The sequence below is a fragment of the Arachis ipaensis genome, chromosome B3, assembly GCF_059453495.1.
Source record: "Arachis ipaensis isolate K30076 ecotype BB chromosome B3, ASM5945349v1, whole genome shotgun sequence".
Taxonomy (NCBI): domain Eukaryota; kingdom Viridiplantae; phylum Streptophyta; class Magnoliopsida; order Fabales; family Fabaceae; genus Arachis; species Arachis ipaensis.
Window position 1 is genome coordinate 25,970,419 of NC_142438.1, and position 17,625 is coordinate 25,988,043.

At 34.5% G+C, this 17,625-nt stretch overlaps 2 protein-coding genes and 1 pseudogene across 7 annotated transcripts; 1 reads left to right on the plus strand and 2 right to left on the minus strand.

Annotated features, from left to right (window-relative positions):
• The first annotated feature begins 1,503 nt into the window (after positions 1–1,503).
• Positions 1,504–2,529, plus strand: LOC110270046 (calmodulin calcium-dependent NAD kinase pseudogene; annotated as a pseudogene).
• Positions 2,112–8,626, minus strand: LOC107630036 (CRM-domain containing factor CFM3A, chloroplastic/mitochondrial). Of its 6 annotated transcripts, none has more exons than XR_015907273.1 (10): positions 7,559–8,626; positions 6,425–6,959; positions 6,221–6,351; positions 5,309–5,659; positions 4,717–4,873; positions 4,217–4,505; positions 3,985–4,044; positions 3,792–3,881; positions 3,573–3,698; positions 2,112–2,428 (listed from the first exon to the last, which is right to left on the minus strand). XR_015907273.1 is itself a non-coding variant. In XM_016333051.3 (10 exons), the coding sequence occupies exons 1-9, from the start codon at positions 8,492–8,494 to the stop codon at positions 3,576–3,578; spliced, it is 2,676 nt and encodes an 891-aa protein (XP_016188537.1). In that variant the 5' UTR covers positions 8,495–8,625; the 3' UTR covers positions 2,112–2,428; positions 3,573–3,575. The 6 variants fall into 6 exon arrangements, 4 of the variants coding, with proteins under 4 accessions (XP_016188537.1, XP_016188540.1, XP_088364579.1 ...); XM_016333051.3 differs by having other exon boundaries at positions 4,217–4,509; positions 7,559–8,625; XM_016333054.3 differs by having other exon boundaries at positions 2,221–2,455; positions 4,217–4,509; positions 7,559–8,625.
• Positions 8,627–11,789: 3,163 nt separating this feature from the next.
• On the minus strand, positions 11,790–17,607 carry LOC107632747 (uncharacterized). The gene is given in 11 exon segments (XM_088506844.1): positions 11,790–12,148; positions 12,451–12,497; positions 13,486–13,577; positions 13,670–13,777; positions 13,994–14,061; positions 14,431–14,533; positions 14,601–14,642; positions 15,460–15,537; positions 16,874–17,065; positions 17,068–17,161; positions 17,204–17,607. Coding segments are annotated over 11 exon segments (1,305 nt in total). The 3' UTR covers positions 11,790–12,071.
• Positions 17,608–17,625: the final 18 nt, after the last annotated feature.

Sequence of the window (17,625 nt, forward strand, 5' to 3'; positions counted from 1 at the left end):
CCAAAAGAGAGGGCATTATTGAAGAGTCCTCTGGCTTTATTGGAGAAAGATGTAGAGTACAAAAAGATGGAGTGATTGTAGGTAAAAAAAATGCCATATTAAACCAAATGAAAGAGGAAATTATGTGATTCTACTAAAGTAAAAGATATAACATGAATCATCCCAAAGCATATTTTAATATAATTCGAATGTGTTATTGTAATTATTCATTTTGTAATAAGTACAACTAAAATTTAAATAATAATTTTTAAATTAAACATTGTTACGATGAGTACTATAAAAATTTATAATGTACTCTTTTACTAACCTATCATATAATAAAAATTTTTAAACTTTATAAAATGTAATTTTTTTCATAGACTCGTATTATCGAACTAATTGAATTCGATTTAACATTAATTCCATATAGATATAATTGTTGGTGTATCAAAATAATTGTATGTGTGCAATTCGAATCAACCTGTTTCGAATTACTAGGGTGTCAAAACGGTGGGCTAGTTCGAATCAGCCTAATTCAAACCAGTGTGGGTCACGTTTGCATATAGTTCAAATCAATATAATTCGAATTACTCTTTAGATCCACTCATGCATAATTCGAATTGAACCCATTCGAATTACTTTGACAGGGACTAATTTAAATTTAAATGATTCGAATTACTCTTACTTTAGCTAATTCGAACTAATCTCATTCGAATTACATTAAAATATGCTATTAAAATATGCTTTTGAATAATCTAGATTACATTTTTTAGTTTGGTAGAATAACGTAATTTCCTATTCCATTTGATTTAATATAGCATTTTGTCCAAAAAATAATTGCATGAGGGTTCAATTGAATTGAATTGAATGGTGGTCCCACACAAACACTCACATAGTCACATAAGGGTTCTCACAATCTCACTTTCTTTGTTCTCTTGTGTTGTGCTGAGCTCACTCTCTCTTCTTAATTCATAGGTCTGTCCAAATAACTTGCTAAAATTCTCTTACTGGAATAATCAAGTAAACCTGTTTCTCTTTAAGTTTTTAGGAGTGGTATTCCAATTGCGTTGTGCTTTATGATTGCAAGCTTGTTTTTTTCTTTTAATTGTTTACATATTGGATTGTGGTGTTGTTCTGTTTACATATTGAGTCTTACATTAGGCAAAGTTGTGCTCTGATCAAGGTTAACCTGGAGGTTGAGGTACGATACCCAAAAGTGAGTGAAGGATCCAATTGAAGCTATCCAATTGATTCTTTCTAAATATTTGGATATCTGATGGGTTAGTTACATTATAAACCAGCTTTTAACAAATTATAACATTGGACTATCAACATCTGATACAGGTACAGTAATCTGCCACTGATGGTAGTTTTGTCGAACTAACCCAATATTTAATATGTATTGAATTATTGTACATCTTTTGTAATTATATTGTCAGTACTTAAATCTTTCATAGTAAAAAAAACGATAGTTCACTACTTTCAAATCTTAAAAGATTGTCCTTTTGTAGCTTTGATAAAATTCCTATAAAATTATTAGTTATACATTTTAAACCATTACAAACTCGCTTTTAACTAATGAACACATTGAACTCTGGAAATATGAAACAGGTGCACCAATCGTTGACTGATGCAGCATCATCTCTGCTGGTGAGAGCTCTAAATGAAGGGAGACATGTGATCATGGATGGAACCTTATCATGGGAGCCTTTTGTGGAGCAGACTATCTCCATGGCAAGAAATGTTCACAAATGCAATGGAAGTAAAGTATCTGAAGACGGAACTATTACCGAAAACTACTGGGAGCAAGTGAATGAGGCAGAAGAAGAACAACCAGAAGAGAACAATAATGGAGAACCCCGTGATCAAAAGCCTTACAGAATAGAGTTAGTTGGTGTAGTTTGTGATGGCTATCTTGCTATTGTTCGAGGCATTAGGTAGGTATATATATATTTTCTTGTGTGAGTGAAAGAATTCTGCTAATTATTACTATTTTCGAGTTTGTATGATAATTTAACATTTCTTACCGGAATTTTGACGGTTGAGCTGTTATGAATGGGAGAGAAGTGAGGGTGAATTCACAGTTGAAATCTCACAAAAGGTTTGCTAATGCATTCCAAGATACTGCAAACTTGTTGATAATGCTAGGCTCTATTGCACAAATGCTGTTGATGGTCCACCAAAGGAAATTAAAATCATATGAACAATATTCTACTCAACCTTGTCATGAAAAAATACTGACATTACACTATGATACATTAAGATGATAAAATGGTAACTATGTTCTCTTGTCATACAACACAGCTCATAGGGTGGAAGGATGATGATCATAACCTGTTAGTAGATCCTGAAGATATCAAATGCTTGGAAATGATAGGAGGTTTGAATGTGGAAGCTGATTCCATCTATGAACTTTACAAGGAATCAAGCCTTATAACGGAACCTGGTTCTGTTTCGAAGGAAATTGTTCTATCATCTTCCAGGACAAGTGATCATAAACTGTTAGGGGAGACAATTCTGAAAATAGGAAAATCCAACAAGAAGCAGTAACCAACTAACGGGATTGGATCCTCTTAATTTTTTTTTTTCAAGTAACTTGAAGGGGTAAAACATGATCTCTCATCATACATTTTATAAGTAGGAGACCAAGAGAAAACATGAAAGAAAAATCATTTAAAAGTTAGAGATAATACTTTACTCCCTCAATTTAAAAAAAAAAAAAATTGAGAAGATCCATTTCCACCAAGTAACCATTATTTGTAACATTAACCATTGCAGCCAGCCAAATCGATCAAGATGCATTTTTTTTTCTGCATTTATAATGCAATATGGAGTCCACAATGTGAACTTTTCTTGCTTATAACTGGGGATTGTAAATTAACGAGAATTGAATTGATTTTAAGGTAAGATTTTACATTTTTATCATTTATTCTTCAATTATATTACACAATCCTATACCATTATCGAAGTGTCATCTCCCTCTCAAATCCCTTTTCTTTACACTTCTAAAATAAGAAATCATTTTAATTCTAGTGAAATCTTTGAGATGATTCAAAATTAGTTAAAAAGTATATCAATAGATTTACAAATCAAATCAATTCATACTTTTTATCAATTCCGAATAATGAATTGATTTACAAATCAAATTAATTCCAATTCCAAAGAATTCCAAACACTCCCTCTAAGAACATACGTATTATCTTTAATGTTGGGGGGGTAAACAGTAAACACCAACAATAACATCATCAAATCCTTAAGCCTTAAAATCAGCAGTTATTTCCTTCATTTATATAAGCTCATAATACTGAACCTGAATTTTTAATACATAAACAAAAAAGATCTATTAACTAATTCAACTCAGAGAGCTCCCTTATGAACAAAAAGTACCTACATACAATTTTCAATAATTCTGTCTAATTCGATTCATTATCATGACTGCATAACATGTCCTTTGACACACATGGCACTAAGTCTTTTCTTTAGTGGCTTGATCAGAAAGAGTTATTATGTTTATCCACATTCAGCATGTGTTCAATGTATACTGTTCCATAAATGGTAGAAATAGTCTTAAGAGTTCAGACATGTCTTTTTACCTTTCAACTTTGTGATGCAAATTGCTCAGTTGAAGTATACAAATTATCACTTTCATTGTCTTCACTGTCGCTTTCACTATTATAGGTCTCAAGATATGCCTCATCTCCTTCCTCGCCATCTTCCACCTATTTATAAATAACATATTAACCAAAAATAAAAATTAAAAATAAAACGAGAGAGAGAGAGAGAGAGAGAGAGAGAGAGAGAGAGAGAGCAACCTCGGAGTCATCATCATTGCTAGCATAAGCAGATTCTAATTTGTCATACAATTCTTCATCTCCATGGTCCTTTACAGTCTCCACTTGTTTCTATCAAAAGTGAAATAAGCAAAATATGAGTACAGTCTGCTTCCCATAATACAATTTTGCTTGCAATATGCTAAAGATATAAGATCAGAAGGTAGGTACATACTATTTCAGATCTTATCTTCTCCACTTTCTTTTGCAAATTTGAAATATGCTTCAAGAGAGCCTGTTATCAGTGGAAAAGGGAAATTAAAAAAGAGCATGCATTGTACTAGTAAGTACAATACTAGAAGAAAATTAGGATAAATTATCAATTAATTAGAGAGACCTACAAGTGTTTTTGGATTTTGCATGAAGATTGATATTAGATATCACGAAACAAAAGTTTGTATCAATACCTCACGTCGTTGGAGCTCAATTGACCGTGCTAGAGCCTTTCTCTTTGTCAAAAGATTCTTCGGTCTTAGAGTTAAAGGTCGCTGGTAGTCCTTACCCCGGTAAACAACTATAGCATATCCTTTTGAAACTTTGTCAACCGAAACTAAAATGCCTCCACTCTCGGCTTCGAGTGCCAATGCGACCTTTTTCACTTGATCAAAGGTTTTAGCCTTCACAATTATCTTAACCAGTTCCCTATATTTCCAGTGCAGGTGCATGTTCTCAATTGTACCATCAAAAACTCCACGTCTACCTGACACCAAAAATCAGGTTCATATAAAACAAATTTGATTTAAATTTGTTTTATGGATAAGCATCATGTGTAGTTTTAATCAAATTTACTATCCCACCCTTACTCTAACCAAGGACACCCTGATTTCTTCCCTTCCGCCCTTTGCTAAAGGTGAAATGAACCAAAGTGGTCCTGAAATAAATTGGAGACAATTTTATATGCTCTTACCAAGAAGTAAGAAGGCTTTCATCCGCAATCCTAATTTGCGAAACATAAACCTCTCTTCGTCAGTTATGCTTTCAGGGTCTGATTTGGGTTCCGATGGCATCAAAGATGACTCCACTTTCATCAAGGCTCGTTCAGCTCTCATTACCTTTCTTTCAGCCTGGTATAAGTGAAAATCCCAGGATCAATCACAATAATATATATGCCAAGTTGGAAAACAATCCTAGAGTGGAGTTAGGACATCAAAGAAGACAACAAGAATGTAAAAAACTCCAAGGCACTTACACATCAAACATAATATCTATAAGCATTGGTGATAAGGCCTTATTTAGTGTCATACTGAGCACGTTGGAAATTAAACAAGCTTAGCAGTTATAAAAAGTGTTTAAACTTGTTGATAATGTACGGATGAGTGTCAGGTACAAAATAAGTAATAAATATTTTTTTCTCCTTGTAAACTTGGTCTATTGCCTTCATTATTCATTGTTTTAATGCCTGTAAGAAAACCCTTAGGGAACTATCATTTTTCTCAATCATGGAAGTGACTTAACATGAAATCCATTAGCAAGTTGATAAGAGATTTCTATTCACTTACCAGAAACAGATTTCGTTCTAACTTGTTAACAACTTTGGTATGTCGTTGTAGTTCTACTTCTCTCATTATTTTTTGTTTGTGATGTTCGTCCAAGGTCTTTCCCCATTTTGCATCTGCATCCAAAGTTTCACCAAGGGTCCCAGCCTCTGCAGATATCTCTGAATTATTCATAGTTGGTAAGACCAAAGATGACGCTCTCAATCTTGCTTGTTCTTCCTCATCTTGCATTGCTTTTGCCATTCTTTCCCTCTCCTTCAAGGCTTGTGTGACTGTTGCTGACAAAAAGTTCTTTCCCCGATAAAAGACCAAGAAGTATTTATTCCTCGAGAGTAGTACACCACCTGTCAATTTCTGGGAAAAAAAAAGTAATAATTTATCAACAGCATATAACAGGCAACCATTTATTATTATTTCAGTATTTGTCTATAACTAGATTCGTTGATGCATGTAAAGTCCATCCAACACTAATCTAAATGCAACTTGCAAGGCCATCTGACTGACTTCTATACATTAATATACATTTAGTTCATAATTTTACATTTAACTTATTAAATATCTATATTTTTCCAAAATCCCCTTTATAATATGATAGCTTCAAAATAACTTGATATCACTAAAACTTGTTAGAGATACAAATCCATCGCCTGCCTTCCACCTATAAGAGTTGAATCCCTCAAGTGTTACAAACATAAGTTGTGGAGCAGTCTTGACCCCTTAAATACATTTCATGTCTACTAAAGGAAGCTGCCATTAGCAAATTATGGAGAAAAAACCGTACATTTTTTGAACACGGGAAAAGCTTTTTCATTATGAAACGGCATACGTAATAAAAATAACGTTGAAGAAAAAACTGGGAAAAAGTCAACATTTTTACAAGTGGAACTGGAAGAGACATGATTTATCATTTATCACCTTGATCTCTTCTGCCATTCTCTCGCTTGTAGTTAGCGGCACACCGCGTTTGAGTGCAACCTTTGCAATAGAACTTTTTTCCCATAATTTAATCATGGCTGTAGCTAACCCTTGAAGCTGTCTGTTTCTGCCTATACACAATGATTAATTTATAATCAGCACGAAACTATATACTTCACATGCACAAGAGAATTGATTGCTAACCTAATGCAAAATGTGGAGGAAGGGTCCTTGCGATCCTTCGTAGAGAAGTTGCCTCTGTTTGACCAAGCGAGGGTCTCACTCCAAAGGGAAGAACTCTGAAGGGAGGCTCATAATCAGGAACAGTTGCTGGAAGCATATCTGCATCAACTGGCAACGGCTCACTCCCAGGCCAATCTGTGTATCTAGGGCCTAGAGTATCCAAAAATTTGTCTACTTCATCTTCATAACTAACTTCTGGAAGCAAATTTTTTTCCTTTTGGTCATCAGTAGCTTCCATTTTTTCCAAATGTGGACTTGTCCCAAAATTAGAAGCAATGTCAGAATGCTTTTCCAATGAATGATGAGAAGGTGCTGGTAAAGACTTAAAAGAAATCTCGCTTTTCCCATATATCTGTTTGTTCTGTTGCACTGAAGAACTCCCTCTTTTCCTATATATCCACTTGTTCTGTTGTATTGAAGGAACTTCATAGCTCACACCCCTGTACAAGGAAACAGAGTTGCCAGACCTCCAAACCACGAGACCACCAGTTTTCCTCTGAATGTGATTTTAAAATAATCAAGAATAAGAATAAGGCTAAGGTTATTGATGACCAATGAAGAATATATCCACACCCCAACAATATAAAAGAAAAGAAAACACATAAACAAAACAATAGCAGTCAGAAGAAGCAAGTTGAACATGTAATCATAGAGCATTCAACATTCAAACAAATCCCAAAGGATAATCGGGATTATTCTAACAAGAGATGAGGTTGATCAAGAAATGTATCCAAATCCAAAAGAGAGGAAGTGTTCTCTCGAATTCTAGAAAATGTCACAAGAATTCATCACTATATGAAAAAATTTGTGAAAAAGAAATATCATGTTTCACATCAAAACCTTTTAAGAATATCAGAACATGTCATACGGACAGATTTGACCTTGGATGTCCAACTATAACACCAAGAAAGGGAAGGTGTCTATAGAATGCTATTCAATTCATCTAAGACAAGTTTACCTATGCTTCACAAAGACACTGTTACCTTCAATACACTATTGCATTTGAATCTAATTATCATTATAAGTTATAAATGAAGCTAAACTAAACATAGAAGACTTAGATACATGAAACTAAGCCAAAGGTAGAAGGCAAACCTCCAGTAGCTCGTGCATCCTCTTCATGTTAAGTGCAGCTTCCCCTTCGAATTTCAGCCTAACAATCTCCGACTCTTTCCACCTCTCATGAATCTTGTCCACAAGACCTTGAGTAACCCCACCACCCCCAACTCTGGTCTTATGCTTCTTCTCGAAAGTTAAGCGCCTCAGCCTCCTCAATTCCGACTCTGGAAGAGTCAGTTCTGCAAGAGAAGTCTTACTTTCCCTCCTTCTTCGATTATACCTCTCTTCCTCTTCTTTCTCTTTATCTATTGGCTTCTCCCATGGAAATCTCACCTCCCTATCACTCACAATGTTTCCAATTCCAAATGGAGACTCCGGTGAAAACCCGCCTCGTATATTGGGCAATATCCCTTCCTCCACGTAAAATATATCCTCCACAGATCCTTTTTCTATTACCCTCTCTTCCCTTCTATCTTGCTTCTCAATCTTATCATCATCAACATACCCAAATTTCTTCAATTTCTCCACAATCCTATCCATAGTACTACCACCACTGCTTCCATCACCACCTCTATCATCATAATCATAATCATCATCAGAACTCACAAAACCAGATTTTGATGAGTGCCCATTTCCAGAACCTTGATAATCCAAAAGAGCACATGGCTGTTTTGGACGAGTGTACTTGTTAGGCTCGTTCCAACGTTTCAACCAACTATCACTACACAAACCCTTACATTGAAATATTATATTTTTCACACCAAAAAGACTAGAATTCTTAGAGGGTATTGTTCCATTAATTGAATGGCACAAGACCCAGTTCCGTGTTGCGCAGAAAGTGAGCTTATCAGAGCAGTGAATTGAAGAAAAAGAATAAGAAGAGTACCTGAAGAAGCAAAGAGTGTGGAGCTTGGGGATAGTGTTGAAGGAATCAAAGAAAGGGTGAAGATTGCAAGTGGGAACAAGAGCCATCCCATAAAAATCGTGGGAAAATAAAACGAAAGTGAATGTTAACGTAATGGTGGTGGTGGTGGGAGAAGAGGATAGAGTGGCAGTGGAAATAGGTAGAACAATTTTATACTTCTACTAAAAATGATTTAGGAACAATAATATTTTAAAATAATAGGGTTTACTAATAAAAAATATTTTGTGCATTTAAGTTTTAAAACTATTTAATTAATATGTGCTATATGACAATTAATTAAGGTGCGGTTAGTTACCGACTTAAATAAATTTGATGACTGCACAAATCGAAATGAAAATAACCTGGATTGATAAGCCCACATGCGCAATGCAAATGGCTCCGTTTCCTGCACGAAAATAAAACAGTACAATTTATATATTTAAAAACGATTATCTAGTAGTTTATTTTTAATTTATTTATTAGATATATTTACTAATAATTATCTCAAAAATAAAATTATAATATATATTGAAATGGAATATTTTTAATTGTTATATGATTTTATTCTATTGAAATGGAATATTTTTAATTGTTATATGATTTTATTTTTTAAAAAGTATTATTTGTATATATTTTTTATGGTTATATGAAATTAATTATTTTAATATCTTTATTAAATATATTTTAATAGAAATTAAAAATAATGACCATAAATACAATCAATGACTTTAAATGTATTTGACCTCAGATTTGTATTTTTAAAATAATAAAAAAATTTAAACACAAATTTAACCCTCAAAATTTTTTGTATACCCAATTACCCATAAATCTGACCCTCAAGTTTTTTCTATCTGTCCTCCACAATTTCGTGATACAGCTTCATCTTCATGATATAGCAAAACACATACTCTTCTCTAATATTAAAAATAAAAAGCGCTAGCGGAGTTCTACATTCTCCGATAAAAATTCCACTTGGGTAAAACATGAAACTTCCATTGCCATCAATAGAAACTGACCTGGCTGGTTAGCCACGGCTATCTAGATTGCCTCCTCATTATTCGTTGGAACCTTATCATACCCTATCATTTTGGAAACCTTGAAAGGACATTTGGTTATTTGGTACGGGACTACGGGGGATACCTTCTCTTGCGGCTATGGTTGAAATTGCTTACAACTACCTAAATTTCTCAAAGAAATTTGACTTAATACTCAATCAATTGCAATGGAGGCAATTTCAAAACTTGCACTTATTGTCGAGAGCCTTTTATCTCAAAAGCAGAATTTATTAGACAACGGCATGCGTATGAATGTATATATTTTTCAATCTCTAAAATATGCTTCCCAAGCTTGAAACTATTAATTTGCTTTGTTTCCGAAGAATATCTAATATCACATTCATGCTTTTCTCTCATTATGAAGTAAATACTTGATTAGATTGTAAAATTGTTCTTTGAAATACATCCAAAAGATAGGATTGTCTTATATAACTTATAAATTTATAATCTGCACCTACTTCAACTTCAACTATTTGTCATATATTCTTAATATAGAGCCTTTGTATACAAGAGAAGTTAAAGTAGGTACATATCATATAAGACAATCCTGTTTTGGAGGTATTTCAAGGAACAATCCTACCATCCAATCGAATCTATAATATAGAATGAAAGAAAAACATGAATATGTGAAAGAAAAACCAGAAGGATATACACGTTATGTTTATTGACTTAGAAAATTTGTATGATAAGGTGCCAAGATAAGTTCTTTAAAGGGTTTTAGAGAAGAGGGAAGCAAATATTTCATATAGAAGAATGCTAGAAGGCCAGCAAAATTTATTTTTAATCAACAGTTAACCATTAATATTTAAAAATATGGGATAAAAATATGTTGTTAGATTACTAGATTAAAAGAATTAGGTTAATGGCTAAAAGTGATAGCCAAAAAAATAAATTCTGATGGTCCTTGAATGTTTCTCTTCTATATATTCGTACAAGTGCATACATATGATTATGTTATAACTAGGTTGGGATCCCATGGTAGTATTTTCTTCATGTCTAAGAAAATCTAAACAAGCAACAAAGCAAGAACACAACAGAAAACTAAACAGCAAATTCTTTTATCAGAATCTGCAAGAGATCCTCACTCAGCCGAACCCACATCAAATAGGGAATAAACACTCTTAGCTCCTGTCTTGGCCAGCCAGTCAGAAACAACATTAGCGTATCTTCAAACCCAATTGAAAGGCACTTTCCAATTCTTGTTTAACATCTCATATTATCACCTACAACATAATTCATAATATTTTCTACTTTCCAGGAAGAGATACACCTTAAAAAAACGTATCACAGCTAACTTTCCACGCAAGCATAAGACCATTCCAGATTGACAAAGGCTCATTTTTAAAGACTGAATCATATGGCAAATGTCCTGAACTATCCCGCACCCAAGTGTCATAATGATTTCGTATAATGCAACCAAACCCCGCTACATGAGAGTCCGAAAAGGCACTCGCATCACAATTAACTTTAAAGAAATTTTTGCATAATATTTAAGTCCATAATTTTCCACACTAATTTTGGTTGTACTTACTGAACATATCTAAAAACCCATACTATGGTACATATTTTGGCTGATAGCATCGTCTTCATAAGAGAATCACAAAAAGATTTATAAGGAGTTGGATTTGTTGAGACAAGCATTGAAAGTGCATGTACTACTAGAAACACATTCATTGTTGTCCAAATTTCTCTGCCAGCATTGTCATGGAATTTACCATAAGAGAATCCAATAGTAAGTTAGAAAATATCTCGGTTTTTACCGTCGTATTGTAGGATTCGTGGCTTACATCTCGGATATATCTTATATGTATTTCTGATTTTAGTTTCTATCCTAAACGAGTTTCGATTATTTTAATCTCTGAGCATGAATAACACTAATGATAGCAATTTCAATTATTTAAGGAATTTAAGTTTACCATATTACATATTGAACTTAATTATATAAAACCAATTATAATTAAACATTGATGCAAAAATTAAAAGCTAGTTTATAATCAAAACCGAAATAAAAGTATAAAATTTATAATGGTATGTGCTCATGAAAAATATAATGTTCTACTGCAAAAAAAAAAATGATTACTTTTACACTCGACCACTTTGTTAAAGAGAATGAGTAAAACAACACCTATAAATAGTTAAATACACACGAATACATAATACCTAATCTGATGACCAATGTTTAGCATTAAGCATTTTTTTTCTTCAAACCAAGTTTAGACTTTATTAGCAGATGTCATCATGTAACATTACATTAACTCCCAAGTGATCTTCAAATACCAATTTGAAAAAAAAAAAAAGTTCATTAAGATTAAAGATCAGCAAGCATGCCACTAGCTAAACCCGGACACTAGCGACCAAAAGGTTAGCTGAATGTTTTTCTTTAAACCAAATTCGGTAACCTATATTTTACAAGGTCACTATTCCACTAGTTCGCACAAAAATGTTACTATTCAAGTAATTATTGACAGATACATCTAAAATGAAACCACCTAAAATCAAGGTAATAAACAGAAAAACTAAGCAAACATTTTGTTACCAAAACTTACAAGTCATGTTGAGAGCCCATAATAACTGCACCTCATCCACTGACTCATACCACGTGCACTTTCCTGTAATTATGGCTGCTTTGGATAGCGATTGTATTGAAACAGGTACTCCTGGCCCCATCTGCAACAACAACAACATTGCACTGACTTAGCAACTTGAAAGAAAGAAAGCAGATATACAAGAATGAGAAAATGTGCATTATCAGTTTTTCTGAATTGATGATCCTCAGCACAAATATTCCAAGTTAATAAAAAATTCTGAACTGTATAGTCCATCTAACCTAGGACTAGTAGTAGGAATCAGGCTACAAGGCACTGTAACACCAGGAGATGATTCATTTCTATAATATTCTGGTGGTTAAGCAAAGGCCAAGATAGTGGTGAAGTAAAATAGAACAGATAGAAGAATAAATTCGAGCTTACCGTGCTGCTTAGATGGACAGAAAGCACATACCCAGCATATTTGGAAGCTGAGCAGCAAAAAAGAAAAAGTGTCGGATAATAGAAATAAATGTAACACTAACACATGAACTTGGTGATCATGTTAAACAAAATAAAACCAGAATCAAGCATTCGAAGTTTACTCCTCCATACAAAACAGAATCATCATTCCAAATATGTGAATATCTGTGTGAATCTGCATTACCATCACATGCATCTAATGAACTATCAATGTCTCATTCTCTACAGTAAGCTTGCCCTAAAATAAACCTAATTTTGATATATAATATCCTTAACCTTTCTCAGTCATACTTATGGTTGTCTTAAAATGATACCATATTGTTTATTTAAAATCTAGAACCTAGTTTATATTAACACCTACAGAATTTCTTGCAACGCACAGCAAGGGTAATACCCTGAATTTTCAGTTAGCAATTTATTCCAATGACTTTTCCAGTTGTAAGAAAAATAAACACTAGTACCAAATCAATCATGGAAGGTGACAACAGGATTCCAGGAAAACCACAGGCTTAAGCTATATAAGTCAAAAAGAAATATCAGCATTAGTGCAAAGGATAAATCTGACTTAAGAACATGTCAAAATACTGTGATTTATGTTAGGGAATCCAGCTTAAATGCTATCAATTATATAGATAAGATCAACATTTCAATGAAAAACCAAGTGAAATCTTCCATTGTAACAGTAAAACTACAATACCAGTATACGGTATTTATTTGCTACCATTCAATATTAACAGTCTTATATATATACATTGTAGTCTTCATACAGGTCAAATTCTTGTGTTCGCTGCCAAGGTTGAGACATGGGAGTGTTTAAAAAAATTTTAGACTTAACTTTTTAGTGTGCTTGGTTATTTTTTGTGACCAACTATTAACATGCAACTCCACTATTTCAGGAGCTAAAACATTGAAAATTTCCTTTCCCAATAGGTAGTGGTAAATCATATTTTCTCCTGAGATAAAAAAAACAATAGCACAAGGATATGTGCTACTTACTTGCTCTTCTTTAAGCCAGCAGGCTTGGCAAGCAAAACAGCATTCATAAATGCGCCAATATTCTCTCGTAAAGCCTCTTCTTTGTAGCTTACCTGCAAATAGTACTTTTAACTTTTAAGTATAAGATTACATCTCGTGCAGCATAGCAATTCCCATATGGAGTTCAAGGAGAACATGATTTCACCTTTCCCAGTCCAATATGCAAAATTGATTTACTTTCTATCTTAAACTCAATGCGGCCTTGCCTTAGTTCTTTCAGTTGACCAGCAATATCACTAGTCAGAGTACCTAGCTGTAAAACATATTTGCAATCACGAGTCAATACGATCTACTCATGCCGTGCCGTTCAAAAAGAAAATTAGAAAGTCAATAAGCATTGGAAAAGCTTATTTTCTTGTCTGGCATCAGCCTGCGCTTTCTAAGATATTGTGCTATCTACATAATAGTTCGCATAAGCTTCATATTTCAGAAAAACCAACCAATCATTCAGATGACAGATTCAAAATACCTTTCCAAGATGAGGTGCCATTCCAGGAGTTGAGAAGCACTTGTCAACTTTAAGTTTATTATTGCCACCTGTAGTAATTAATACAAATACAAATTCTATTAGATACGAATAACATAAGCACAAAAAACAAAAAAGCCTAACACATAGCTTAGGGTTTTATATTACTGGCATTAAAACTAAAAAGTTATCATTGCTAAAACATGGAAGATAAGCCTAATATCTCCTCTGCATAACTAATGGCACACAAATGTCTCGTAACTAACATAAGCATGTGATGAACAAAACACATTTTCCTAGATCAGCACGCCCGAGTTTGACATGTCAAAAACTATGAAAATCTGAATCATAAGGGAAAAAACTATAATGGGAAAAAGCTATAATACCAATTCATATGATGAACAATACACACGTGAGAGAGAGAGAGATCAGTTCCTTACTAGCAATCTCCTCAATAAGTTCTTCGCCACCAACTATATCAGCTCCAGCATTTCTGGCGTCTTCTGCTTCTGCCCCTTCTGCAAAAACAGCCACACTGACAGCCTGAAAGATATAAATAATTAGACTACAAACCAAGCATTATATGCAGTAATTAATAATCACAGGTTACCTTTGGAGCACCATGAGGCAGAATCACAGTACCACGAACTGCCTGCCACAGTTGAAACCATTATCTTCAGGAGGAATGAATTAACAGAACGCCATATAACAAGACGGAAAAAAAAAAACCATCTAGCAATGATATGGATGTAGAAGCAAAAGAATAAAAAATATCATTTTCACTTAGCAGTCCTGAAATTTTTTGAAAGAAATGCACTCAACATAATAAATAATTTAAAGCATGCAATGCTTAGAACAGTTAAGACCCCCTCCCCCCCCTCTCTCTCTCTCTCTTTCAAAGTGGGATTGGGCAAATGAGTTTGACTGAAGCAATGTTAGAGCAGTTTTGTACCACAAGCATCAAGGATAATAAATTTCTTCACTCTTTCCTGGTCCAACAAAGAACCAAAAAAGCTTTAAAAGGACTATCTCAGTCAAATATAATATTTATATATTCTTTAGGGAAAAAAATTCCCATGCAAAGCTAATGCTATTATCAAAATAAAAACATGCAGATGTTCCATGTTTGGTAAATATAATGTAAATTGGACCTCAAAATTTAACTATTAATGAAGCACATACAAGCATATATGATAGGTGATTCGAAGTGGATAATTTGAAGTCCTACAGGCAGTCTTCTTATCACATGGCAGTTATACGTATAAAGAAGGAATTTGCTTAATCAGTGGGATAATAATCATATTCTCTCTCTGATGTATTGAGACTACCACTCATACGATATATGTAATACATGGACAACAAGTCATACTTTCAAAGCTCATGCCGTTATGTCAACTTAAAAAAGTTAGCCACGCAAATAAGACGTGGGACAGTTAAAAGAAACGGAATTGATATATACTGACTCATACCAATTCTGTTCGCTTTGAATCAATACCCAATCTTACATGTGCTTCAACAGTTTCATCAAACTTTGCCTTGGCACTGACCTGAACAATATTTAAAATATATTCAAATAATAGTAAGTCGTGGATCATTTAACATAAGAAGTCAAGAACTCAAGAAGATTCATTCAAAGGATCAGCAGGAGGCCGACGGCCAATAAGTAGAGTCCATACCAAAAAATAGCAACTGGCACCAAGCAAAACTTTAAAATCCAATAATTTACAAATCACACACCCCAAAAAAAGGGGGAAAAAAAAAAGGAAAGAAGGCACAATACTGTTGTTACACATCATGATACTTGAAAAATTTGAATACATATGGAGTCTATGGTGCCTATGCCTACAGCGGCTATGGTGGCTAAACAATCTTTGCAACACCTTTTAGTTGTTGCTAAAATTAAAGTCACTTTTTTAATGTTTTGCAGGTATACACAGTATAGCAGTGTTAAATTTAAATCCCACCAGAATTTTGTAATTGTCCTCTTCCTCTCAGAAAGAAAGTAACATTAGTACACTTCTCCATCCATATATGATATATCTATGACTTATGGCTGTTACTTCTACAACTTCTATTGCTATAATTACTACACTAACTTTTATAGGAAGAGACAGATAAATGCATATTATATACCTACATGCTACCTACTAGCAGCAATAATTTTAAGTCCACTTAAATGTAGAATTTCAGTATAGATTGCTGTCTGAAAAGAAATGACCTACTAGTGTTTACCCTAGTCTCACAAAAGATTTTTATTTTCCCTTTTTTAACTTCTCAAAATGCATAACTTACAAGTTATCTCAGAAGAGTACTATCTTCAATGGTCTATACAAGTTGCTAAGGCAGCCAAAACTATTCAAATAATTTTTTTTTCAACCTCTACCTTCTCTATTAGCACCAATCACCTAAAACTAAAGTTGGGCCAAGAACAAATCCTACTGAAGCAAAAGCAAGTCAGCAACACCAATAACTAATCCTTCTCCCATAGGGTAGGCTACCTGGATCCCAAGATGAATATTCACTGAAGAAAGAACATAAGAAATCTACACAACCTAACCACCTAATATTTGGGAGTCTAAAGGCAAATGAAAAAGAGAAAATCCGAAACATCGTCATTTTTCTTTCTTCAAATCAAAATCTGTTCCCGAAATAAACTTCCCCATCCACTATCTCAAAGAAATTACTAAAACGCACCTGGCAGCACACTTGATACAATGTCAATGTCAACCTAAGTGTGTGTATGGATTATTTTTTCTTGAAATTGATTTTGAGATATGCATACCAAGCATGCACTAAAACAGTTATCCACACACAGCGAACGGAAATCAAACTCAGAAATGAATTCAAAACTGCAATTTCGATAACAAGAACATATGATCCAACCTTAACTTGGCGAATGGCCTCGTTCAAATCAAGGACAGGGGGAGTCTCATTGCGCTTGGGCATGATCAGCATCGGAAAAGGCACCTTCATCTTCTCCTCCTCCATCTTCTTCCTTATCTCATCCTCAACCTCAAGCATCCTCCTCTCTTTCTCCGCTTCCTCATTCCTCTCTTCCGCGGTCACAACACCCGATCATCGCCGACCTTATCCTCCGGCGGCGGCGCCACTCTCGGAGCGTAAGAAACCGGCTCAATCGAAGGTGCATCCTTCACGTACCGAATGTCCTCCCTTGTTCATCCCCGCTGCGACTCCTCCTGGCCCTCGGCCGACACCGGGCGGCGAGGAACTGAGGCTCCGGGGATTCGTTTTGTTGGGGCGCCGGGTCTTTGGGTTTGAGAGGGTAGGAAACGGGATGGATTGGGACGGATTGGAAGGAGAGTCTCCTTTGAGGAGGGTCTTGTGGTGGGTTCGGTGAGTCTTGTTGATATTGTGGTAGTGGCGAGGAAGAAGATAGGGGTCTGTGAGATGTGACGGAGAATGGGGAGTGGAAGCGCCAAGGGTGTTTGAAGAGGAAATGGTGGCGGCGAGCTTGGGAGAGGAGAAGCTTCAGTGCCGCCACTGTTGTGTGTGTACGAGTATGAGAGAGAGTGAAGTGAGAACAGTAAATAGGAACTCAAAGCATCTTCCTCTTTTCTATTAGGAGGAAGTAACTTTAGTTTCTGCTGTGGTCTCATTTAATTAATTAATTAAAA